This window comes from Phascolarctos cinereus, unplaced genomic scaffold, assembly GCF_003287225.1.
Source record: "Phascolarctos cinereus isolate Bilbo 61053 unplaced genomic scaffold, phaCin_HiC Scaffold_2;HRSCAF=192, whole genome shotgun sequence".
In the NCBI taxonomy this organism is placed as follows: Eukaryota; Metazoa; Chordata; class Mammalia; order Diprotodontia; family Phascolarctidae; genus Phascolarctos; species Phascolarctos cinereus.
This window is the reverse complement of record NW_027555625.1, coordinates 49,905,835-49,930,962: the sequence shown is the minus strand read 5'-3', so window position 1 is coordinate 49,930,962 and position 25,128 is coordinate 49,905,835. Positions and strand designations below refer to the sequence as shown.

At 45.7% G+C, this 25,128-nt stretch overlaps 2 protein-coding genes across 2 annotated transcripts in view; one reads left to right on the top strand and one right to left on the bottom strand.

Moving 5' to 3' along the window:
- The first annotated feature begins 1,179 nt into the window (after positions 1-1,179).
- Positions 1,180-17,808, top strand: ZNF276 (zinc finger protein 276). The gene is made up of 11 exons (XM_020989109.2): positions 1,180-1,361; positions 5,817-6,120; positions 6,447-6,499; positions 6,606-7,058; positions 8,125-8,203; positions 9,372-9,455; positions 11,539-11,650; positions 11,727-11,801; positions 15,145-15,262; positions 16,585-16,684; positions 17,018-17,808. The coding sequence occupies exons 2-11, from the start codon at positions 5,837-5,839 to the stop codon at positions 17,304-17,306; spliced, it is 1,647 nt and encodes a 548-aa protein (XP_020844768.1). The 5' UTR covers positions 1,180-1,361; positions 5,817-5,836; the 3' UTR covers positions 17,307-17,808.
- FANCA (FA complementation group A) overlaps positions 16,175-25,128 on the bottom strand; it is a 105,556-nt gene continuing 96,602 nt past the window's right edge. The window contains 9 exon segments of the mRNA XM_078149126.1: positions 16,175-18,070; positions 18,514-18,527; positions 18,530-18,605; positions 18,955-19,111; positions 19,468-19,552; positions 19,939-20,044; positions 21,000-21,062; positions 22,127-22,271; positions 24,077-24,189. Of these exon segments, the coding sequence (XP_078005252.1) occupies positions 17,963-18,070; positions 18,514-18,527; positions 18,530-18,605; positions 18,955-19,111; positions 19,468-19,552; positions 19,939-20,044; positions 21,000-21,062; positions 22,127-22,271; positions 24,077-24,189 (867 nt within the window). The 3' untranslated portion in view covers positions 16,175-17,962.

The window sequence follows — 25,128 nt, the reverse complement described above, 5'->3', positions numbered from 1 at the left end:
GTACAACGTTGTGTCAGGTGTCGGGGGTTGATATAAAATTGGGGCAAGAAACAAGTTTCTGTCTTTAGAGATCATAGCTTACAAGGGGAATGAGATACTGGTACAAATAGAGATTGTGTCTCATGTTAGAGAAGAAAACAAAACGAAATGTAAAGTTTTTAAAAGGAAGATTTTTATAAAGGAAAAAGGGAGGCTTCAGGAGGGATGTGGACCTTGGAGGATTTGTAGGAATTTGGTAGAAGAGGGGGAAAGAGGACATTTCAGGCCCGGCATAGAGCCTGAGTTAAGGCAGGGAGACCAGAAAGTGTGCTTCCTGCTTACAGGAAGGAAGCTCCCACACTCAGCTTGGTGGGATCAATAGATCTAATGGAGATTAATAAAAGAGGTTGGCAAAGGTTGGGCCAAGGAGTGCAGGAGCTAGCTCTGGGCAGATTTTCAGTGAGAATATTTACACTTCAAAAATGGGCATTCGCCACAAATCAGGGTTTGATTTTGTTGATTGTCTAGATTTAGGGGACACAGATAAAACGTACAGGTGTCTTGCACACATTTGGGGGGCAGAGGAGCGCTGGTTACTAAACATTTGCCAGCTCGTTGCTGGCTGGGGCCCTCCGAGCTCCCCGCCGCCATAGGTGAAGAGCACTCTCCCCGTGAAGTTGCTTTCCGGGGGTCGCGGCGGGAGGGCGGGGGTCTTTCCAGCCTAGTGTCCGTGGCCCCAGGCTGAAGAAGCGATGCCCCCCGGCCCGGCCCCGCGCAGCCCCCGAAGGCCCAGCGGAGCCTGCTCGGGGCTGCAGAGCCGCGGTTCCGCTCTCTCCGCCGCTCGCCGGTGACCCTGGCCAGCCGTGGCCGTGGCTGGGCCCGCCGGGCCGGCAGAGAGCGCTGCCGCCGCCGCCGCCGCCGCCGCCTTCGCTGCCGCCGGGGCCCCTCGCGCCGCCTTTCCGGCCGCCTCGCTCGCCCGCCGGCCCGGCCTGGCTCCTCCCCCGGCCCCGGAGAGGGGCGCGGCGGCGGCGGCGCGGCGGCGGCGGCGGGGGCGGCGGCGGGCCATGAGCGCGGCCGGCCTCTAGCCGCAGCCGCAGCGGCCGCCATGAAGCGGGACCGCCTGGGCCGCTTCCTGTCCCCGGGGGCGGCCGGCAAGCGCGGGCTCGCGGCCGCCGCCACGAGCGGCCCCGGCGCCCGGGCCCGGGCCCCGCGGGCGGGAGGAGGCGGCTCCGGGACGGAAGAGGACGGCGAGGGGGCGGCAGAGGCCCCGCCGCGGCCCGGGGGCAGCTGGGGCGCGGGGCCGCCCCGCGGCTGTGGGGACGACGAGGACGACGACGAGGCCGCGGCCGCGACCGTGAGCGAGGACGGCCCCGACGAGGCAGGTGGGTGCCGGCCGAGGCCCGCGCACAGGGTTCTGAGCCGTGGGTTCGAGTCCCCGCCGCGCCGCCCCTGAGCCTGGCTCTGGCCCTCCGGGCCGGGCTCCCAGCAGGCAGGGACCTGCCTTCTCCATTCCGAAGCCTGTTTCCTCACCTCCTGGAGTTTTACTGGGGGCGGGGAGGGTGCTCTGTGAGCCTCAAACCTCGCCCTCACCCCTAGTACTTTATCATCATCATCATCATCATCATCGCCATCATCATCATCATCATCATCGCCATCATCATCACCATCGTGTCCAACGCTCTTAATTGACAGATGAACAAACTGAGGCCCGGAGAGGGAATCGGCTTGCCCAAGGTCACCCAGCTAGTCTCCCAGTCTTTTCCTATCACATTAGGGTTCCTCTCACCATACGTTGTTGGAGAAATCCCTAGGAATCCCCCCAACTCGATAATAAAGTCACAGACGTCCGAGTGGTCGCCGGCTTTGTCCTCCCTCCCTGCAGGAGCCCCAGAAAGCTGCCTCCCAACTGGCGGGGATTATGGACTCCAAGGATTTAGCGCTGGAAGGGGCCCTAGAGATCATTTAGTCCAGTACTGATGCTCACAAAAATTAAGTGACTCGTCCAAGGTCAGAGGGCTTGGCAGACCCCTGCTCAGTCAGGTGCCAGCCTGTCCTCTCAACTGTCAGATTTGCTCAAATTCTGATCCTCTGCTGTCTGTCCTGAGAGCTTTCAGACAGTGGTCACTTGTGTTGCACATCTGAAATGGTATCCCAGACCTATCACAGTAGCCTTTGTCACAGCCTGTCACATCTTTAGCCTGTTTTTTTCAGGTCACCATCTATCTGTCCATCCCCACATCTTCCTTCAGTCACTGGAGGAAGTGTGCTTCTTCCTTAGCATATGTGTGGTACCTTTATCCCCCAGAGTTCTTTCTCTTTCATGATTCTTTTCACTGTAGCTATTTTCACTATATCACAGGATCATTTCTGTACAACCAGCCCCCACACAAACACACACAATCAATTCTCTCTTCTCTCAGTTGGGAGAACTGAACAGTTATCAATTAGACAATTAATCCTCAGTGAACTGATGCTATGGGAGGCACTGGAACTTGACGCAGTGATTCTAGGCTATGTGGTCAGGCCCACATACAAGTATTAAAAAATATTCTGTTCGAACTGATCAACTGAAGTCAGCTTGGAATCAGGAAGATGCCTCTCCCTGAGTTCAAGTCTGGCTCAGATACTCACTAGCTGTGTGACCCTAAGCAAGTCATTTAACCCTGTTTGCCTCAGTTTCCTCTTTGGAAAATGAGCTGGAGAAGGAAATGGCAAACCACTTCAGCATCTTTGCCCAGAAAACCTCAAAGGGATCAGGAAGGGTTGGATATGACTGAAAATGGACCAAACAATAGTAACAAATCTGACTTCAGTATCCCCTGCTTGGTATCTAAATAAGGAGAAAAGAATCAATTTGTTTTCCCCTTAGGTAATAATTTATAACATTAGAAAACTGTCATTTAAAATCCCATTGTTAGATCAGCATTTCTTGTGTATTTCTCTGGTATCTAGCTATGGAGTAACTAGAGAGAGGGTTGGTGTGAAAGCTACCAGTTTGTTTCACAAGTGCTGAAAGCCACAGCTGCTTGGTGGGGACTGGGCCTGTGAGTACATTTCATCATAGTTCAACTTGCTCTCCTCACATGCCACCCTGTCCACTTCCTGGTACCTTTCTCTTCCTTTTTTGGGGGGTGGGAGGAGGGTGCTGTTAGTCCCTGTGATAGCCTCAGAGCTGTGCTTTTCTAGTTGGGTTCCTATCCTTTGGCCAATTAAGGGCCACTGACCTTACGCACTTTGCTGGCTATCAACATGCCTTTTAGTTTATGTAGTATTTACTTTGTTTCTTTTCCCACTAGTGACAATTTTTGATTGGAGGCCCAAGACTGGCCTGCATCTATGTTGATTATGTTGAGAGTTAAAAGTAAAAATCACTAGGACTTAACCTAGTTGTGCAGTGGGCACTAAAATCCCAAGATGAGCTGGTCAGAACCTATCCCTTGAAGCTGAGTAGATGGTCTTTGTTGACAGTCTGGGGAGAAGTTCTGGAGGAGCTGCCAAAGCTGTTCTTTGGAAGATTCTGTTCTTCAGTTTCCTTACCAAAATGCAAGATGAGTCACTTTTCCCAACAGCCAGCCACTCAGAAAACTGGGAAGCCTCATTCTGTCCTTGCTTCCTAAGCTTCAAACACTTTGTACTAGCCTGGACAGAACTTTGGTTGAGCTGATCAGAGCACTAAAGTCTAACTGATCCTGGGAGTAAGCACTATAGGTGCCATACCCGAAAGCAGACTGGTGAGGGGGCCCCATGTCTGAAGGGGGAAAGATTTGTTGTGTCTGTTTAGGAAGACACACTGAACCATAGGTAGTTGGGGGTAAGACCATACAGAGAAGAGGAAGTCTAGTGGGGAATAGGAAGAAGGCTGCCCAATATTAATACTTTACCTCCATTAAAGATGTCCATTGAAAGCATCAGCAGCGTATGTATTACTTAAACCTGTCTCTCTTAGGGTTTGGGGGAGGTGAACGATATTTGAGAGATTTGAGAATTCTTCTTAAGTGCCTCTTTAAGTCAAGTCTTGTCTCTGGGTATGAATAGTAGGAGACAGATTCTGTTCCTCTTCCTACTCTCCCTTATTCCCCAAGAGAGTCTTTCCTCCTCCTCAGATTGTGGCTGGTCATAGGGGCTGCTCTTGCTAGCAGAAGCAGCAGCAGGAATTGCCACCTGGGAACGGTATTCAGGGAAGGAGGGTTTCTGTAAAATGGGTGTGAAATGCCTTCTCATTCTGTGGAAGATGCTCCAGAAAGACATGTTATATTATGAAGAGCACAGTTCTAGGAGTTAGAAATGATGTGCCAGGGTTTTGGTCCCAGCTTTACTGGTAACTGGTAGTAACAATAGCCTCATTTTTCTCCTCTATAAAATAAGAGACCTTTAGTGATGCTGAAAATATTGCCTTGTTGAGAAAATTTGTGCCATGTTCTAAGGGCCATATAATATTTCTGTACATTGTGATTTAGCTATTTTTCTGAGCAGGGTTAAAAATCACAGCAGCACAGGCCAGGCTCTCTCCTATGAGAGAGAACTCTAGTCTCTAAGGCCATACGTGGTTACATTGGTGAATGAAGAAAATGGATGTACTCTTCCTCAAGGGAAGGGATTGTTTCCTTTTAGTTTTTCTATCCATAATACCACAGTGCCTGGCACATAGCAAGAACTTATTAAATGCTGATCAGTTGACTGATATGACTGGCTATTCAGTAACACCTACGTGGAAATTTTTAGCTTCTATATGCCTTATTTATTGTTGCCCATGACTATTGATATGGGAAGGTTTAACATTAGGTATGAGGTTTGATAGTACCCCCCTTTGTGACAGTCACAGCATGACTTCTGACTGTTCATCTGACTGCTGTCTCATTTTCCCTATTTGTAAAAGATGGAATAAGAAGAGTAGACCTAATATTTGGCAGCTATTTTTAAAAGAGCTTTCATAGTCATCTTCCTATTTAAACGTCCCAAGAGCCCTGTGAGATCGGTAGGGTAGGACAGGGGGTGTCCCTGTTTGACAGATGGGGACTTGAGGCATGTGGGGGATGACTTATCTGCCTTAAGCTCTTCAGGTAGGGAGTGGCAGACCTCAGACATGTGTCCGGGCCAGCATCCTCTGTCCTTGTAGGGAGGCTTTGAGAAGAAATGAAATTATTGATGGGAGAATACCAGGAATTCATTGAAAGGTGCCCCAGAAATACACAGTAAAGTAAAAACAGCATCAGACTAAGATTCAGATGCGGATTTGAGTCTGAACAACACTGCTTATGAAATGACAGTGTGCATGGTGGAAAAAACGTTACCTTCAGTGTCATTAGCCTGGTTTGAATCCCGAGTCTGGTGACTATTTCCTGTGGGAATTTGGATTGGTCACTTCTGTCTGGGCCTCAGTTTCCTCATCCATAGAATGATCATGTTGGATGGATTCATCTCTAAGGTCCCTTTCAGCTCTAATATTTTATGTACTATAAAGTACTGGTATCGTCTCCAGTCACTAGAGGTCCCCATTTCAAGTCTGGGAATGCAGGCTCTGAGCCAACCTACATGGCTTTGACTATTGCCCAGACACATTAGTCAGTGTTTTAAAATTTGTTTGTGTGTGAAGATGCTGGGGAAGGCCTCCATGCTTGGCAGGAATGCTTGGAGTTTTCATGGAGTTGTGGGTATAAATATTGTCATTTCCCCCCCTTCAAGCATGGGGAACCTTTGGATTCAGCAGCGTTTGGGATGTAAGGGTGTTGGGAATCTTGTCTCTTCCAACACAAGTACTCTAATGAGATATGGAAGTCTCTGAGCTCGTGTCTCAGCCTAGTTGGTTTCCCATTCGCCTCTTCTCATTCTCTTCACAGGCCCAGGCCGTCCTCTTAGCATGGGTTACTGCCGCCTCTGTCACGGGAAGTTTTCCTCACGGAGTCTCCGCCACATATTTGGTCAGGTGCCAGGTGAGAGCTGTGAGAAGCCACGCCGGATGGAGCAGGTCTTCTTCATGGACTTCAAGCGCCTGCTGGGGGTGCCCATCCACCAGGACCCAGCCCTCCCCCAGTTTGTCTGTAAGAACTGCCACGCCCAGTTCTACAAGTGTCACAGCATTCTCAAGTCCTTCCTGCAGAGGGTCAATACATCCCCCACAGGCCACCGGAGGCCCCGAGGAAAGTAGGTTGTTTTTGTAGCAACATGTTGAGTTGGGCTGAATGGTGCTATTTTGAGGTTGCCCTGAGTCACACAGCCAGTTGCTGATGGCAGCAGGAACAGAGCTCTCAAGTCCGCAGTGTAGCCACTGAACCACATCTCATGTGGGGCTCCTGGGCTATGCCCAGCCCAGGAGGTGGCAGGGCTGTTTAGTGTCAGATTCTGCCACAGATAGGCCATGGTCTCTGTTGTATGTAGGCAAGAGGTCTGGCCTCACTGGCTTATGCCATCTTTTCTCCCTTGCCCTCAATCCCCATGTGATACGCGACTGGTGTTGCTTCCATTTGCAGGGGCGGCACTGATGACGGGTCACAGGCTGAGACAGAGGAGGGAGACTGTCTGGGTGAGTATGCCACCTGGCTTCTTGGGATCTTTGGTTTCCTGTGATAGAGATGTTTGGTCTGATGCCTGCTGTTGCGGGCTCTTCTGTATGTGTTGACTTTGCACAGTGGACCTGATCACCTCCAGTCCCCAGTGCCTGCGCCGACTGGTGGGGTGGGCCCACGGGCACGCGGTGAGCTGCGGAGCAGTGCCGAGCCTCCAGAATGTGCTCTCTTCCGAGTACTGTGGCATCATCCAAGCCGTGTGGGGCTGCGACCAGGGCCACGACTACATCATGGATACAGACTCAAACTGCAGCACGCTGCTCCTTGACAGCACACTGGCCGTCAGATGGGAATGGGACAGAGAGACAGCCCCTCGGCTCTCCATCACCAGTGGAACCAAGCCCCCGGCGGCTGTTCTGCAGAGTCCTGGGAGCAGAGGGACCATGGTGCCAGCTGGCACAGAGAGTCAGTCGCTGCCCAGCACACATGAAGTTCAGCCCCCCGTGGAGGACAACCCTGCGGGGCCCGAGCCAGATTCACCACCAGAGCCTCGCCAGCCCCCGAGCGGGGCCCAAGGTAACGGGTCTCATGCCCCCGCTCCCTTTCAGGCAGGTGACTCTGGACTGCCCGCAACAGTTGCTGGGTAGTTGTTGCTCCCGTAGGCCTGTGTTTACATCCTCTCTTTGCCACTCGTCACTCTGAGTTGCTGGCAGTGTTCTTGAGCTCCCTGTGCCCACAGTAGTCATCTCTGTAGGTGGCCATAGGTCGTGAGACTGTGGATGGAGCAGTCCAGGATCTCTCTCCTCCGTGGAGGAGCGGGCCATGGCTGTCAGGCCCCGAAGCACCGTTATCCGGCCCGCTCTCTTTCTCTCTGGTTGTCTGATAGCCAGGACCTTGTTTCCACAGGTTTCCTTTGGAGATTTACTTCTCTTCTACCCAGCTTTCCATTCACCCTGTGCTGCAGACAGAAAGCACAGGCCTGTTTTTATAGGACAAGTGGATTGTGGGGAAAGAGAAGAATTAGTTACTTGTCCGTGGGATGTGGGGAGACAATGCAGTGATGGGGAATGGGTTGTCATGACTGGGGATGGGTGCCCCCCTGCAGCGTTGGCTGGTCCTGCTCCAGCATGCCCTGGTGATGCTCCTTTGGGATGGATCATAGGTGGCTTTTTCTTTTAGCTGACCAGCAGAGATGAACACAGACCAGTTATGTAGGGGATTACATCTAATAGTATCTTTGAGCTATCTGTAATGGTAGAGCTTGGGCCTATATGACATGGGGGTGCAGATACTGTACTTAGTACTCCTACTGCAAGGTGCCATGTATAAGGGAGAAGCTGTCTGGCTAGCTGCAGCATCTCGGGGAGGAGGCTAGAGAGCAGGCTTCGAGGTTATAGAAAAATGCGGGCCCTGTAGAAACTGGTACGAAAGAGTTCTCGACTGTGCCTGAAATAGCTACTGTATTCAAGTATTCTTTCTCCCAGGCACATAGCAGTGACTGGTGATTTCACACACTGTCCTCCCTCCTAAGTGGCAATTTTGAAAAATTTATTGACCAAATCATGTTGCAGCGTACTCCAGAGCTGGGTCTTACAGTTTCATTTTTATGTTGGTAACACAAGCCTTTTTCTTTATTTCTCAGGGCAATTGAGTGTGAAGCAGGTTTCATCTTCAGCCTTGGATGATCGGGTAAAAGACGAGTTCAGTGACCTTTCTGAGGGGTGAGAGAAGAGTGGGTTTAAATAGCTTAAAATTTCTTCTTCACAAACCAGACTTGGTCATCGTAGACTTTTAATGCCCAGAGTCATCCTCAGGAGCCCCTGCCTTCCTGGATTGAGATCTGGAAATAAAGACTAGTAGAATTCAGTGGGCCCCACTTTTTACCCTTGGCTAACAAGTCATAAAGGAAGCAGAACCAGGATTCAAACTCAAGTCCAGATCTAACATTCATTCTAATACACCATGTTTTGGATGGTGGCTTATTATGGGCTAGAGTTGTAGCCCAGGCTGAGCTTCTCTCTTTCCAATTTAGGATCTCCTGGAGATGGGTCAGTGCCCTAAGTTCCAGTGGTATCAAAGAAAAAAAAAGTCCCTTTTCAATTGAATTTCAATTCAATTTTTTTTTTGGCTTGGGCAGTGTTGAAGAGTTGTTAAAACAACTCTAACTTCTGGTATTTGTTTACCATTAGTTATCACCTCTCAGGTACTCCCTTCCAGATACCAATTTTGTCTAACTCTCAAATGTTATTGTAGCATATGAACTAGAAAGGAGCTTTGTTCCCTAGAGGGGAGGGGGGAATCTTATTTTGACTTCATTGAGTAGCTTTAGTACGTAAGTGGTAAAAGGGAGCAGAAATAGGAATTCCTTTGGGGTCTTAGTACTATGACCAGAAGCTGATTCAAGGGTCTGTTGAGGGGACTGTGAGTCAGGGCAGTGGCAGAGACTCTGTGAGAGACACATTTCCTTCTCACTTGGACACAATTTGCTAATGAATAAACTTATTAGGGACAAATATTTTAGAGTGAAGGTCTGAGGTTTAGTTTCACTATGTGAATAGTTTCACTGTTGCTTTAAGGTGTTAAAATAACAAAGCTCACACAGATGGGACACTGGTTATCTAAATTAGGCCCATGAAAAGGAGAGAAAGGCAAGTTACTAATCCACCTGCCCTAAAGAGTCTTGTTATCCTTAAAAGCTGTTATATAAAATCATGCTTAGCTTAATGATAGTTTGTTTACTCGATCTGGTATTTTGTTAAAGAGATAAGAAAAGGCAAATTACAAAAGATAGGGGTGAGGGCCAGGGCCTGCAGATAAGAACAGTGGATACTGCTGAAGCCTTACACTGCTCAGGCAATGCTTTGTTAAAAGGTCTTTCTTCTTTTTCAGAGACTTCTTGAGTGATGATGAAAATGACAAGAGGAGAACCACTCAGTCATCTGATGAATCCTTTGAGCCTTATCCAGAAAAGAAGTAAGGGCCATACATTTTTGTCTGCAAGGAAAAGTGAATGGTATTAAGTGAATAATTCTAGGGATTGGTATCCTGGCTTGAATATGGTGAAGAAAGTGGCAGAAAAATGTTTTTGGCATGTGTGTTTTCTTCTCTCAGAAAGTGCTTGGACTCTTTGCCATGATCCCTTAAAGCATCTTGAAATTCAGTTTGCTAAGAACGAGCCTGGGGTCTTTTTGGGCAGCATGGGTCTGTGAAGAAAGACCCTACAGTTTCTCTCAGGCCACAGATAAATGAACAAAAAGAAAAAGCATTTATTATGAGCTTACTATGGGCCAGATGCTGGGGATACAAATATAAAAATACAGTCCCTTCCCTCAAGGAGCTAATATTCTAATAAGGAGAGACAATAAATAAAAAAGTAGTAGTATTCCTGGGAAGGAGTGTTTTGGACTAGGAAGGTGAATAGTCAAAGGACAGTTAATTGACTTGATCTTTCCAGGAATTTGATTACTCTTCCCAGAGCTAGAGGTAGAAAGGGGGTAAAGGAGTAGAGAAATGGTACATCATGGCACCATGGCATTAAGATGTCTACAGGTTGGGGCAATTAAGAACTCTCACAAGGAATGAGTCAATTAATGCCTCTGCCATATCTAAACAGGGAGTACGGAGATTAATTTACCTTCGATTACATACTAAGGGATGATTGGAAGTCTATGGAAATGCTGAGAGTAGGCATTTAAAGGGTAGAGCCGCGTTCACCAGAAACTGTTTCAATTATCATTTCATATTCCACCAAAGCTACCTTAGGACTACTATTAAGAAAGCCGTCATTGAACCTGGGGAATGTGTAACCCAAAGACTCTTTATGGGCGCTTAATATTTGATTGACATGTCCCTGTTCTCTAGTTGGTGACAGGTATTCACACAGAGATACATTGGAAAGTGTGCAGTAGACTGAAGAATTCCTTACATGATAGGTATCGGGGGTAATTTGTGAGTTTTAAAATTATCTTTCAGCTAGAATAGATCATGTTTCTATAAATATTATAAAGGGTTTTCCTCACATCTCAGTGAAGTGAGACCTTTGGGAATTTCCCTCCCTTTATAGAGCAATACTTTACTTATCTGCCACTCTCTATTATATAAAACATAGATAAGAACTAGAAAGTAAGCCAAAAAACAAAGGTCTCCTGAACAAAAGCGGACAGCTCAGAGTTCATGTATTAAAAGTTGTGCACTTTACCTAGAGGAGAGCCCCTCAGAGTTTCCCTCAGAGCCCGCTCAGGCCTTCAGTCTGAACACAATCCTGACATGCTTGATTAACTTTCACAGTCGACAGCAGATTTGTACCAGAAAATTAAAAATGGTGTTACTGCAGGTAGACCAGTGGACAGCAGCAAAGGTGAACAGCTGACGGTCAGAAAAGATAAATCATTGAAAATGAAAGTCAAGAACTCCCAAAACATAACAGTCTGGGGCAGGGGCGGAGGTGGGTGTGTGGACGTTTTTAGTCCCATATCGTTAAATAGCTTGAGGATGTGCATTTTATAGTGAACTGCCTTGTATGAGTCATTAAGCAACAGCTAATTTAGGTTCAGTATTCTCGTCTAAAAGGCAGAGAAGTGTATCATACATCTTAGAAATATTTCCATCAAAAAGTACTAAAGTGTCTTGGCCCTTTAATGTATAAATTTTTAGTTAGCTAGAAAAGAAGAGACTGAATGTTTTACTAGATTATTCTTTCCCCTTTTACTCCTGCATCCTGGTAAGGTGGGTTGGGGGTGGGAGGTGTAATACATATTTACCTTCCTAGAGAGAACCAGACTATTCTTCTGGTGAATGAAGAATACGAGGGCCTGAAAAATGAGATTTGGGGATTCTGAGAAGCACGGATCCCAGGAATATTGGAAGCTGTGTGCTCATGATACTTATTTTTAACTGTGATGGTTCAAGAAAGAAAAAATTGCAAAGCCTTCTACATGAGTAGGAAAGTAAAAACATAACATGCCATATACATAAAATGTGGGTCACAGAAATCAGAAATAGGATATTAAACTTTACCTTTTAGTTAAAAAATCAGTGTCTTTTATTTTTAATTCAGGGTCTCTGGCAAGATGAGTGACAGCAAAGCCAAGAAGTCAGACGAACCCAAAATTAGAAAGAAACCAGGACCCAAACCTGGTTGGAAGAAGAAGATCAAATGTGAAAGGTCAGTAGGGAGAGGGAACACTGATACAGTTGTTACCAATTTCAGGGAAGAGTTCTGACTCCTGATACTTTAAATTACAGGGAGAGCTGCCTACCATTTATAAGTGTCCTTACCAGGGCTGCACAGCTGTGTACAGAGGGGCAGATGGGATGAAGGTAAGGCAAGAATTAGCCTTTTGGGTTGACATTGGAGTTTGATCTGAAGCAGTTTCACAGATGGCACAGGCAAGGTTGGGAGTGTCTGTACTGAAAGCAGCATTAGTGGGAAGGGATGAGGGAAGTGCTCTATTACCTATCGGTATCAGCGTTTTATCTAGATATCTATATGTGTGTGTATGTGTGTTTATATGTGTGTATGTGTGTGTGTGTGTGTGTGTGTTAAACCCAAATGAAAAAAAAGCAGATGGTAAGAGAAAGCTCAGTATGACCCAGTAACCTTGAGTTGCTTATATTTGCTATCTTCTATGGTACGGTAGTATTTCTGTCTATCTTCCTTTGGGTATTTAGGGTCACTTGGTTCAAATAATAATAATGACTGAAAAAGCATTTATTAAGCACTTATCATGTATAAGGCTCAGTGCTAAGTGCTGGGGATACCAACAGAAAAGGAGGATAGTTCTTGCTCTCAAGAAGTTCATATTTCTAATGGAGGAGGCAACCTATACAGGGACTTTCAGTGCAGGTCCCATAGTCCTTAGGATGTAGTGGCAAAGCAGAAGGTAATAATGCTAGAATCCCATCATTTTCTGAGGCTGGACCCATTGACAGGGCCAAAGGCTTTGGGGACAACTGTCTTTTCTGGGCCTTCTGGTAGCTGTACCTGTAGCATCCATAGGAGAAGGATACTGCTTCTCTCCCAGAGTTGCTACTGGGGATAATGGCTGTGAGGGTGGGGCCAGAAGTAGGACCAGCGGTTGGAGGGAGGCATTGCCACACTCAGGGCTTTTAGGCTCTGTGACTCCAAGTGGTAGTTGGGTATGTTGGTGGGGTTGAAAGTGGGCTTGGGCTGGAAAAGCAGCTATTCTCAAGGTTCTTAGGTTTAGAGTCCTGAGTTGGAGGGGAGGTGGTGAGGTAACAATATCAAGAGGTGCCATGGTGTCCTGGATGGAGGGCTGGGCCTGGGGTTAGGAAGACCTGGGTTCGAGTCTTATTTCTGATATACCTTGGCTATGTGTGACAAGTCACTTAACTTTTCAGTGTTTCTAATACTATTAGTTGTATTGGTATGAATTTCCTTACCAATGAAATCAGGTTAGGACCAAGACAGAAATTTTTTATGTAGCAGTTTAAGGTTTACAAAGCATTACTAAGTGCCTACGATGTACGAGGGACATAAGAGCAAAAGGCAGGGAGCAAGGGGTGGGAGGTATGGGGTAGGGGAATCTTTTTATTTTCTTTAACAAAGATGCTCGAAAGAATGACAGTCAATCGTGATTATCAATTGTGATCTTCATAAATCTTATCTTGGGAGATACAGAGACAAGAATGAAAGCCCCTGCCTTGAAGGAGCCTATATTTTAGGGCATGCAAGGGGGAGAGGTGGGGGGAGAGAGAGAAAGAGAGAGAAAGAGAGAAACTAATAACTAGGGAGGCTTTGTATATGTAAGGAGTAGCACCTCTTTTGAAGGAATGTAGAGATTTCGAGAAGTAAAGGTGAAGAGGGATGTGCATTCTAGATATGGGGAACCATCGGCAGGGAGATGGGAGATGAAATGTCATTGACAAGGAAGAGGTAGAAGGTCAGACTAGAATGGAGAGTATGCGAGAGAGTAGAAGGAAACCAGCCTGGAAAGATAGGTGAGAGGGAGCTATGTTGTAGAGAGCTTTAAGTAACAGGCTAAGGATTTTTCATTTGATCCTAGGTGTATGAGGGAGCCAGTGAAGGTTTTCTGAGGAGAGTGATATGATGTGATCTGTTTTAGGAATATCAGTTTGGCAGCTGTCTGAAGGACAGATCAGAGAAGGGAAAGAAAAGTAGGGATCAGGAGGCTTTTGCAGTAGTCCATGAGTTTTTCTCAAGTGGTAGATCTGAGTGAAGCACAGACCAATGTGAGAGATGCTGAAACCCAGTATGTCCACAGAAAAAAATGTTTATCTTCTCCTGTGGGGTACAAAACAGAGAGAATGGTTCCTTTCAGAGCTCACAAATATTTAAATTCAACATTTAGGCTCGAATTTTGTACTTTATTGTTGAACTAAAATAAAAGCTGTGCTTCGTCGGTGGAAAAATCTCTTCACTGAATAAAGACTTTTTCAGGTTTTAAAGACACTTATAAATGACACCCACAAAACTGGGCTTTTCCAGTATTCTAGATGGGGCTGGAATAGCAATCAGTCACTTTGTTTTTAGTTATTCATGTCAGAAATGATAGGATGGACACAACCAACAACTTCCAGGGTTTTTTTGGTCAGAAATTCATTTGAGATATCAAGTTTCTGGGTTAATTTTTTGACCATCTGAGATATGCCCCCCTGTTAATTTTCTATTCCTCTTTTTTTGCTTTTTGCTAGGCAATGGGGTTAAGTGACTTGCCCAGGGTCACACAGCTAGTAAGTGTTATGTGCCTGAGGCCGAATTTGAACTCAGGTTCTCCCAACTCCCAGGCCAGTGCTCTATTCACTGCGCCGCCTAGCTGCCCCTAAATCTCTCTCTCTCTCTCTTTTTTTTTTAAAGGCAATTGGGGTTAAGTGATTTGCCCAGGGTCACACAGCTAGTATGTGTCAAGTGTTTGGTCTGAGGCCAGATTTGAATTCAGGTCCTCCTGACTTCCGGGCCAGTGCTCTATCTACTGAACCACCTAGCTGCCCCTTTAATTCTCTGTTCTATAATCCTGTACCCATATTTGGGTCATTAAAAGGAGGATATTATCATTTTTCATTCCATTAAGGCTTTTTTGAAAGGTTAGAGATTACTGTAGGAACATGTTTAAATACTGGGGCTCCAAGTCAAAATTTCAGAAAGGGTTTCATTAATTGCCAGATGAACAGAGGTGCATGTCACACACACGCGTGTGCGCCCCCCCCCCACACACACTCTCATTTGTTCAGGAGAAGCACAGAGGTGAGGCAATTTGCCCGTGGTCACACAGCCAGTTAAATGTTAAAACCAAAATTTGAATCCATGTTCTCCTGACTCCATGTCCAATGCTGCCTTCCCTCAAAGGGTATGAGCAGTGTAGTGACTTTCATGGAAAGGCTTTGTCATATTATCTTTCCAAGAAGAGAATAATAAAACTGTGGTCCAAACACATGGTCCCAAATCTGTTCAGCATCACTTTGCTCTTATACTGTCTGGAAAGATACAGAGTTTTATGTCTTTTATTCATTAATCTCTTTTGAGGACTCTTGAGCAAGGGTTATTGGGATGATTTAGGAGCCCCTTGTCCTTACTGACCAAAAGCATCCTCAGGTTCTTTTGTAGAGCTTAGGATGGCTACAGTCGCCGTGAGGGGAGAAGGCTACTTCAAGGGTATGCATCTTCTCTTTTTCTCACTTACAGAAACATATAAAGGAGCACCATGAGGAAGTACGAGAGAGGCCTTGCCCCCACCCTGGCTGCAACAAGGTGTTCATGATCGATCGCTATCTGCAACGCCACGTCAAGCTCATTCACACGGGTAGGCTGACTTCTGCTGTAGGTCCTCATGTGCCCTCCTGGTTTGTCTACTTTGGTACATCCATAGTGCAGGATATTGGCAGGTCAGGCCTCCTGATCAGAATCTGGGTATGTTTATGCACCTGGAAGATGGGTTCATAAGGCTACTTTACTTCCTTAATCTTTTTCTGGCATGGTCCTGGTATTTTATGAATCAAAATTTTAAGGCTCATGATTAAAATGAGCACTATACTTACACTGTTTATTCTTGCCAAAGAAAAATTTTTCCTCTGTTCACTTGCATATACCATGTAGTACGTTCCCCAAGCGAACAGAAACACAATCTCTGAGTTGGAAAGGATCCCAGGGGCCATTCAACTTAATTTAACCTATACATGACTAAGAATATCCTTGATCCTAACAATTATGAGACACAAAGGAAAATTTTTTCAGGGGTGAGGAGAGATTCATTGTTTCAGAAAATAGCAATTGTTAATTTTATATTTAAAAAAAATTCTAGCCTCATTCATATGGTCCCCATTAATTTAGGCTTAGCTAAGTTTATGTTTACCCTGCATGACTTCATAGTAAGTATCTGACTCAGCTTCCTCATCTGTAAAACAGACAATAGCACTTCCCTCCGAGGTTGGGCTGTTGTGAGCATAAAGAACAAACCTTGAACTGGGATGGGAACGCTTGTGCTGTTCTTACTGTCATCTTGAGAGTTGTACCACCCTATGGCCACCCTGCTGATGAGCCTCTCTGAGGAGCCAGGAAGGCTCTCAGGTGACAGACACAGATATCAAAGGCCAGGCTCCTAGTGCATTTTCCCTTACTTAGCAAAAACAGGCTAGCTAAACAAATAGAATAAACGTGAATGCAGAGAGAATGTTTACCTAAAGAGAAATTATTTTTAAACAACTCTTCAAACAAGCATGATTAGCATTTTTTATTTTATTAACCTCCTCCAGAAAAGGGGCTGGCAACCTTTCCTTAACTTAGCTTGATTTTTTTTTTTGACGTTCACTTCTATAATGTAAAATTCATAATTCAGGCTAAATCCTTCTCTTTCCACCCAACACACACTTGCCTAAATAGTCAAGTTTTTATTTATCCTGGAAAAGCCCCAGGCAGAAACACTCTCTAACCATGTGGCTATTTGCCTGGTGCTTCTGAAGTAGACATTAATATTTCTTTTTCCTCTTCTCCTGACCATCTTCCTTGGAAACAGATATTAGGATGAAAACAGACAGTCTGGATCAGTTTGCCTTCCCTCTTTGACTATATTTAGACACTGTTAAGGGGGAACTGAATGTGAATCTCGCTTTTTTGGGGGCATTGCAGAGGTACGGAATTATATCTGTGATGAATGTGGACAGACGTTCAAACAGCGGAAGCATCTTTCAGTTCACCAGATGCGTCACTCGGGAGCAAAGCCCCTCCAGTAAGTGTGGGTTGGGCAGTTCTAATGAAGGCTTGGTTTTAGGATGTTGTTGTTTTTAGTTAAGGGGAAGAAGGGATGGGTCTTGCCTTTTATTTCCGCTTCCTGCAGTGAGGCCGCAGGGCAAATGTGTGATGACTCGGAAGATGCTTTTTTTCTCTTGTGCATTTACCTCTGCCGCCTCTTTATACACACAGCTGCTAATTTAATGGTAGTTTTTTAAAGAAGTTTCTAGTTCAATTCAATGTGTTCAAGAGCTGGTGAGTCTGGATGGTTTGTAAACGGCACTTCAGACCCCACACTGGGCCTGTCCTTCGCTCTCTCTCTGTCTCTCAGATGTGAAATCTGTGGGTTCCAGTGCAGGCAGCGAGCATCTCTGAAGTACCACATGACCAAACACAAAGCTGAGACGGAGCTGGAATTTGCCTGTGACCAGTGTGGCCGGCGGTTCGAGAAGGCTCACAACCTGAATGTCCACATGTCCATGGTGCACCCACTGACCCAGAACCAGGACAGAGCCAAGCCACTGCAGAGTGAGCAGCCGGCTGGTCTAATGAACCCCTCAGGGACGATGGAAAGGCAGGCTGTGAAGCCCGAACTGGCTGCACAACAGGAACCTACCTGAAAGCCTGGGAAGGTTCAGCGTGGGTAGTCATTCATCCTTGTACAAATCAAATGATCAAATAGTTTTTAACAAAAATTTTAATAGTTTCTCCAACTCAACTGGACTCAATGGCAATAGTTTCAGCTCGCTCCAACACAAAGATAACCATGCTTTAATTTTCTTTTTTGCCTATGCATATGTCCAATGCAGCAGGGTTTACGTGGGACAGAATCACTCTGAGGGTATGGACAGATGCGTATACATTTGCTTTCCCCTGTGGATTGGTAGAATTAGGGTGTCCTCACATTCTCGGTCATGGAACAGCCCCTCAAGTCTGTACTGTAGCTCTTCTTCTGCAGGGCAACAGGTTCATTTCCCCTGAGAAAGTGAGTGACTTGGAACCAGGCTCAGATTTTAAATAATTGATTACCCCTGCCTCAAAGCAATTGAAGGTATTTGTAATCCACTTTTTAGTGTAACAAGAGCTCCGTGGTTATGGTTGTAATAAATTATTTACAAAGTCGCCTGGGCTGATGAGCAGTGGTATTCTGCTGCCTCTGTCCAGTAAGAAAGTGGTCTTTCTGTTCCTCAGTTTAAAACCGCTCAGGAACCATAGCCAAACTGCTGTACCAACAAAAGCCATCCTTGGGACAAGGCACTCCCAGCACAGCCATCCTTCAGAAGAGAAGAGGTTCACCATATAAGTCAGCATCTTCAGGGGACTGCTGGCTACTCAGGAGGGCAGCTTTCACCTCGGGGTCCAGCTCTTCACAGGTAGCCAACAGCTGTGAGAGAAGACATACTTCATGGGCTGCAGTTGCTGCCAGCCCATCCTGTAACACTTTGCTAGCTAAACCCAAGGGCACAGGCTTCCTGGTGAGGGTACCCTTTAAACACATGTTTTATCTATCAAAGCCAAACAGCAGAACCCAAGCCTATCAACAGCTTGGTCTCCAGTCTAATGCATTTGCGGGTTAATGCTGACCTTGAATACTTATCAGGTGATAAAAGTAGCACTGTTTGGAGCAAAGATGCCCAAGGCACTTTACTTTCTTGCTTGGTAACTAGCCCCCCTGTAGGATCAGGTTCAACAGAGAATGCTGACAGCTTCAGCTAACAATCTGGAGGGGTAGAGTGTGAGAGATTGGGGCTAATTCCTAAGACTTAAACCTCAACAACTTTATGTTTAAACTTGGATAAAAACCACAAGTGAAAATCTTGCTGTTACCTCCATTATGCATGAAAGCTTCTCTTTGGACACTGTGGTATTGAGTGGAGCAGAAACAGACGAGCTTTTGTTATCAGTCCCAAAGGATCCACCTAGGAAATGTGTCAGACAGAAGTGAAGGGTATGAACTTGTTTTAGGTTTTATTTTAAAAACTGAGTGAAACATGTAAGTTATAACTAGTTTCATTTTATGTATACATGTTGATTTATAATTTCATGTTTATAATTTAAAATCTAGCTAAGAGTCACCCTTCCTTTCAGCTAATTTGTCACTGCTAAATAACATTCCTTAGACAAGAGGGATATCTAACTAGTTACAACAAACCAATTTTAGAATTTTGTACATTTGATCTCGGAGGTGTTTTGAAAAGTATCCTGGATGGATACAGGAAAGGCACCATTGGGAGGGAAACAGAACCCTGATGTGCAGCCATCACTTACCTGTTTGCTGTGCTCTTGGCTTAAGTGAGCTTTGGTTGAAATCACACTGGTCTCTCCTGCTACAAAAAGCTGGACTAACTTCAGGTACATCTCAACAGCAACATATAGAAAGGCCTGCTCTCTATTAAAGAGATCTTCATCAAAATAGGCAACAAGGCTAATGGGGAAAAGACAAAGGGTAGGGTAGGAGATAACAGATAGATTAGAAGCTCTGTCACAATGGAAAAGGGTATGGATGATGTCATTTGCCTATTCAGAATAATAATTACAGGTGAGTGCTTTTCTAGCACTTGTGTAAAATTCTCTACTTAAGTCAAAACGTGTGATCAAATCCTAACTGGTAGAGCATCATGGAGATGCTGGCAGGCCCTTTTCCTCACAAGTGAGAGCTGGTCTGAATTGTGTTGTGCTCTTTCCAAAGAACATGACAGCGCTACAGTTCCAAACTTTAAGGCTAGACTGGTCCTCAGCCCCTACACCTTTCTCCCTCCAGGCGCCATTCTGAATTGTTACCTGTAGAAAGCAAAAGGCAACAGCCTGATGTACTGGTCTGAGGCCAACTGCAGAAGAATCTGACACCTTCCATTTGATGCATTTTCTGTAATGCCAAAAGAGAAAAGACTAGCTTATGCCCAGGAGCTGAAATATTCTTGCCAACATAGCATACTGATGGGAAACACATTATTTCCCTTGAGGATGAGTTACTGTGGAGAGTTTATTTACTGTTAATCTAGCAACTTTGTCAAGCCTTAGGAGGTAAACACTCTGTTAAGCAGAACAGAAACATTTGATAACTAACTCTAAAAGATCATGGACAAGTTAATGTAAGATGGGAGACAGTGACTTTTAGAATGAAATATTGTTACAGGTGGTATCAGGAAAGTCATTAATAAAATGTATAGGATGGGGGATCTGGAGGGCCAAGATCCCATCACTAGCTGGGTCTTAGTGTTAAGTCACACATATCTTCTCTTTTTTACTCACCCTTCTTTGTCAACTGAAAGAGAACCAACCAGGATATTTTCCTTTTCTCCAAACATCCAAGGACCTCTGCACAGACATCTAAAGATTTCAGGGAATTCATTCCATCCTGTTTTGTTTTTTGACAAAAAGTGACACTATAAACTTTACAGTGGTTATGTCCTGAATTTTTGTCCCCTATTCTATCACTGCTTCTGACTTTAGCAGTTGCTTCTTGCTTTACTTTCCTCATTTGCAAAATAAGATGAACTGTGGGTGTCATGAAATGCTGCCTTCTGTGGATATTAGGGAGTCGAGTAAGTTACCACAGATTTAAAGTAGAAAGGCCCTTTAGAGGCCATCAGAGTCAACCACCCCATTTTACAGAGGAGGAAACTAAGGACCAGTGAGGTGAGGTGACTTGCCCTAGGTCACACTGGTTAAGTCACAGGGACAGGATCTGGACGTAGGTCCTCTGGCTCCAAATCCTGTGAGTGTTATTTCCTTATCATGCTGCCCCACTTAGCAATATGCAAAGGATTAAAAATTCCTAAAAAGATAGGTGCTAGACCATTGTAAAATATTAGTAGTGTTCTCCACTTAATGTTGAGATTTCTCACTTGGATGAAACTCAACTGTTAGACCTCCCATTGCATTCAGGGCAGAGGCAACTGAAATAACCAAACTGGGAAGTATTCTACACTCTCTTTTCCATTTCTGCTTGAGTCCTGTGGCTGGAATCCTATACAAGGACCCCTTTTGGGTGAGGGAAGGGACAAAGGCCTAATCTACCCTGGCATACCAGGTCAGAGAATGGAAAGTATAGTCTTCCCCTTAACTATAATCTTGCTTGTCATCTCAAAGGATAAAGCCTAAGTCACCCTTCCAGACTATCCCTGAGAGCTGACTCAAGTGAAATAAAAGATTCTGGTCTTCCCATCTCTTGAAGATGGTCACCCTTGGCCCTGTCTAGAGCAGGAATTCTATACCGATTCACATTGGAAGAAGGCTGCCCACTGGACTCTCCTTACATATTCACATACCACTTTTTCAGAACAAGTTCAGACTGAGAAGAGTTAACTTACATTTGGTGCCAAATACGAGGAGAGAAGGCCCATGAGGGAAAAGAAGAAAAGAGAGACCAACAGCTGTAAATCAAAACATTTACATAAGTCACATTAAAAGTTCACATGTCACTGCTCAATATGAACTCTTTCTACACGTGTACTATGCAGACTTCACTTCGGGATGCCTGCTTGGGTAAAACTGCACACAGAACCTATTTTAATCAAATAAGATGAGGATTCTCCATCACGGGTAAATTTACAGGTTAGGTCTTAATCATTTGCTGTCTGTTTCTGAGTAGTACTGCTATTTTCTACACAGAAATACTGAGAACCACACTTCACCTGACTTTCAAATCACCATGCTGCACATGAGGTTTCTAGACAGAATGCTGTGTACATTTGTCCGCTACAAGCTATATGAAAGGGAATGGGAAGTAGTCATGTAGAAAAATCATTATTGGTGCCTATGGAAGCAAAGGTTTTGGAGGTGGAGGGCAGGAGTCCTACAGGTCTATCTTCTCCCTACTCGCAGCAGCAGCGGAGGAAGGAAGGAAGGAAGAAGACAAGCAGCACTGCCTCGGTGAGGCAGGGAACGTCAGCAGTGAAGGCCCAGCAGGACTCCACGAGGGAGCCTCAATGCCTGACAACTGCTTGCCAGGATGGCGTAGGTACCTCAGGTACGGGGACGTTGTCAGGAGGCTTCCTAAAGTTCTCTGCCATCCCCTCTTCTGGTTTTTTTTTTTTTTTGTGATCTACTGCGATCTACTCTCCAGCTAAACAGAACTGAGAGCTGCTTTTATAAACTTCAGTCTTTGTTTCTCTGGAGCTCTCCACTTTATTTCATGCTGCTGCTGCTTCCATAGTCCTAGAAGCCAGGTTTTCAACTTGCTTTTCTTTCACTGATTGATTGAGAAATTCAGTCAATAGAGGAAACAGTGGAGTGATGGTGCTAAACAAATAGAAAGCATTTTAAGAAACACCAGGCATCAGTAAGCTTCTAATGACCTATGTGACTTATGAGGAAAATGATGTGAGACCTGGACACTCCTTGAGTAATGTCTAATGAGGCAATCATTAGGAGCTCTGTTTAGAAGCGGAGAGCTAAAGGGAAAGAAAGGAGAGATAAAAAGAACTTCCTTTCTCACCTCCTCTCCTTCACCTCCCAACTTCTTCAGGGCTTTTTTTGTGATTTCCTGGTCTGCTTGTTGATGAACTGCAAAGTGCAGAGAAGCAGCAGCAATCCAAGTAGTGAATGGGCTGGAAGAAAGCACCACATCGGGAGACAGGAAGCTGAGGAAGATTCCAGAGAAACTTAGTATGGAAGCCTTGAGAATCACGAGCCCTACAATCTTCCTGCCCACTTGGGGGCACAGCCTTCCATTCCGAGTCCCAGTAAAGAAAGGCTCTCGTGAACATCTGTGACCCAGCCCTTAAGAATGAAGATTTCTTCTCTTTCAAGGATCTATAATACAGGAACTAACACTGTTATGGTAGGACAAGAGCAAGGATAAATCTTCCCACTAACGTGTGAAATGGTATCTGTCAGCTTCATTCCTTTAAGGTTGTGTGGTCCCTTTTAACAAGTCACAGGAAATCACAGAATTTAAGGATTATCTAGCCAATCCTCTCATTCTGTAGAGGAGGAAACAGGCCCAGAGAGGTCCAGTGACTTAACACAAGTCTACCTCTCTCTCTGACATGATCCCCAGGCCACATGCCTGTGGTCTAGTACAAACAGGTGGAATATTCTCCACTGGCTTCAGAGGCCCCAGAGAGATGGCAATCCTTACGTCCTACTGTGATGAAGTATTTGAGAAAGGATGGGGCAGCCTGAGGACATGAAGAACCTGGGGATAGAAAGGGTCACCCTGCCTGCTGACCAACAAGACAGCTGGTGCTCTAATAAAGAGACCTGCTCTGACACCAAACTAGGTGACCTGGGCACACAAAGTCTGGGGGCTCTGGGTACTTTTTTTTTTTTTGGTGAGACAGCTGGGGTTAAGTGACTTACCCAGACTTATGTGTCTGAGGCTGGATTTGAACTCAGGTCCTCCTGACTCCAGGGACAATGCTCTATCCACTGCACCAACCTAGCTGTGCCATCTGAGTACTTTTGACAAGGGGTCCAGAGACCTAAGTTGAGGGCACCTTACTTCACCACTTGGGACAAGTCACTCCATCTGTATCTCTCAGCTGCCTCCCTTATAAAATGGGGACAAATACCCTCACCCTGTCTCGAAGGGTTGTTGTGAGAATTGAAATATTACATGAAAGCACTTTATAAGCACTACACAGTTATAAACTAGTATATTCTCAGCTATAAAAATAAATTGAGGCAGATTAGATTGTTTTACATGGTCTTGTCAGACCCTCTCTGACTCATAATTTTGCCTGAAGCCTGCCCCGAACCTTGATCATGAGGGAGCCAACTTCTTTGTCATACAACTGTACCCCCAGATCTTGGCAAATGGGGAGTTGCTTCAAGGTTAGAAAGGCCAGCTGGAGTGTAGATTGTACACGAATGCAATGTTTTATGGGACCTTAATGCTGGACGTTTTCTGGCACTACCCTTTGTGGAAGAAGCAGAACCTTAGTGGGCTGGGGCCCAGTTCTACCACTGGACCCTCCTAGTGCATTCCATGAGGCCTCTTTAATCTCCAGCTTCTCCAACCTAGTCACACCAAGGAACTCACTTGGCTCACTGAAGGTGCCACCTCTGGCCACTGATGGTCATCTCTCAACAGCTGTGCTTTAAAAGGTGATCCTTAGGGTTGGACATGTGAAAGTATCTTGATTTTTCCCTACTCTAAAAATCAGGGTACCATAACTGGGTCTAGCAATCCAGCAAGAGTCAGGTAGATCAGAAGAAGAGGAAGAGTTGGGGGAAGCACAAGCCCAGGCCATTGCAGGAGAACCTCATGAGAGCCAATGAGTTACAGTGGGCATTAATCTAATTCCCTTCTGCCACTTCGCTACAAGTCTTGTTTTTTTTCCCCTATAAGTGCATATGATGCTCATCTAGACCATCAGCTTCTAGACCATCAACAAGGGACCCTCCCTTCTCCCCTTCTTTCATTCCAGCTGTTCCTACTTACGTCCTAGCAGACTGCTGGCACGTGGCTATGTGGGCTACTTGCTGGGGCAATGCACTCTGGAAGTGTCTCTTCCACTGACACTGAAGCACAGGCTCCAGTCTTGGCCACCATAACTAGAAGGACAAAAAGGTACCATCACAGTGAGCTGGAATAGGAAGCATCCAAATGGCCTGAGCCAGCCTGCGTCTGGGCAAAAAGCTGGAGAAGCCATTAACAGCAAGGTGCTGCCTATCAGGCTTCCTCCTCCTCCTCACAAAAGAAATGCAGGGCATCCGCCTGCAAGTGTGAAGTCTTATCATTTATTGAGAACCTACAATGCCCACAGAGCTAGACTTTGGAGTAAACGAGGTAAAAGACACAGTCTTCACAGAACAAAAATACAATAAATGCCAAATGCATAATGTAGACTCATGTTCCAGGAGTTCAGAGGAGGGAATGACTGATAAGAATATGGTACAAGCAGAAAAGGCTTCCCTGAAAGGAGGACTTAGGTTGGGCCTCGAAAAAAGGGTAGGACACAGATGAGCAGAGAGGCAGGGGAGGCTACTGCTCAATAAAGGACATGAGCAAAGGTGTGCCAGTGGCATGCTGGTGAGGAGGGGGCAGGGAATGATTAGACTGGTTGTCTGGGGCAGTCAGCTTAGAGAAATAGTCTAGGTAAAGTTACAGAAGGCAGCAGGAGGCAGAGGGTTGAGAGCCTAAAACGTCAAGCCAAGGCAAATGTCCTTTTCTGAAGGCAACAAGAAACCAAACCAAGTTTCTGAGCAAGTGTCACGTGTGAAAGGGCGAGAAGGCCTGAAGGGGAGGAGCCCCAAGGAAGAAGAACGGCCTTCCAAGTCAATCTCTTGGAGCCGTTCGCAGACTACTTGTTTTACAGCTATGAGCTCACTTGGCTCACTCAAGGTGCCACCCACTCCACTTTCAGAGACGGTACCACAGTGCACAGAGGGCTGGGCCTGCAGGAAAGGAGTCCTGAGGTCCAATCTGGCCTCAGACACCTACTAGCTGGACAACCCTGGGCAAGTCACTTTTCCTGTGTGTGCCTTGGTTTC

Coding starts and splice junctions, on each gene's coding strand:
- ZNF276 (XM_020989109.2), top strand. CDS start 5,837: ATGGGTTACTGCCGCCTCTGTCACGGGAAGTTTTCCTCACGGAGTCTC. Junction 6,500..6,605: donor AGAGGAGGGAGACTGTCTGG/GTGAGTATGCCA, acceptor GACTTTGCACAG/TGGACCTGATCACCTCCAGT. Junction 8,204..9,371: donor TTCAGTGACCTTTCTGAGGG/GTGAGAGAAGAG, acceptor CTTCTTTTTCAG/AGACTTCTTGAGTGATGATG.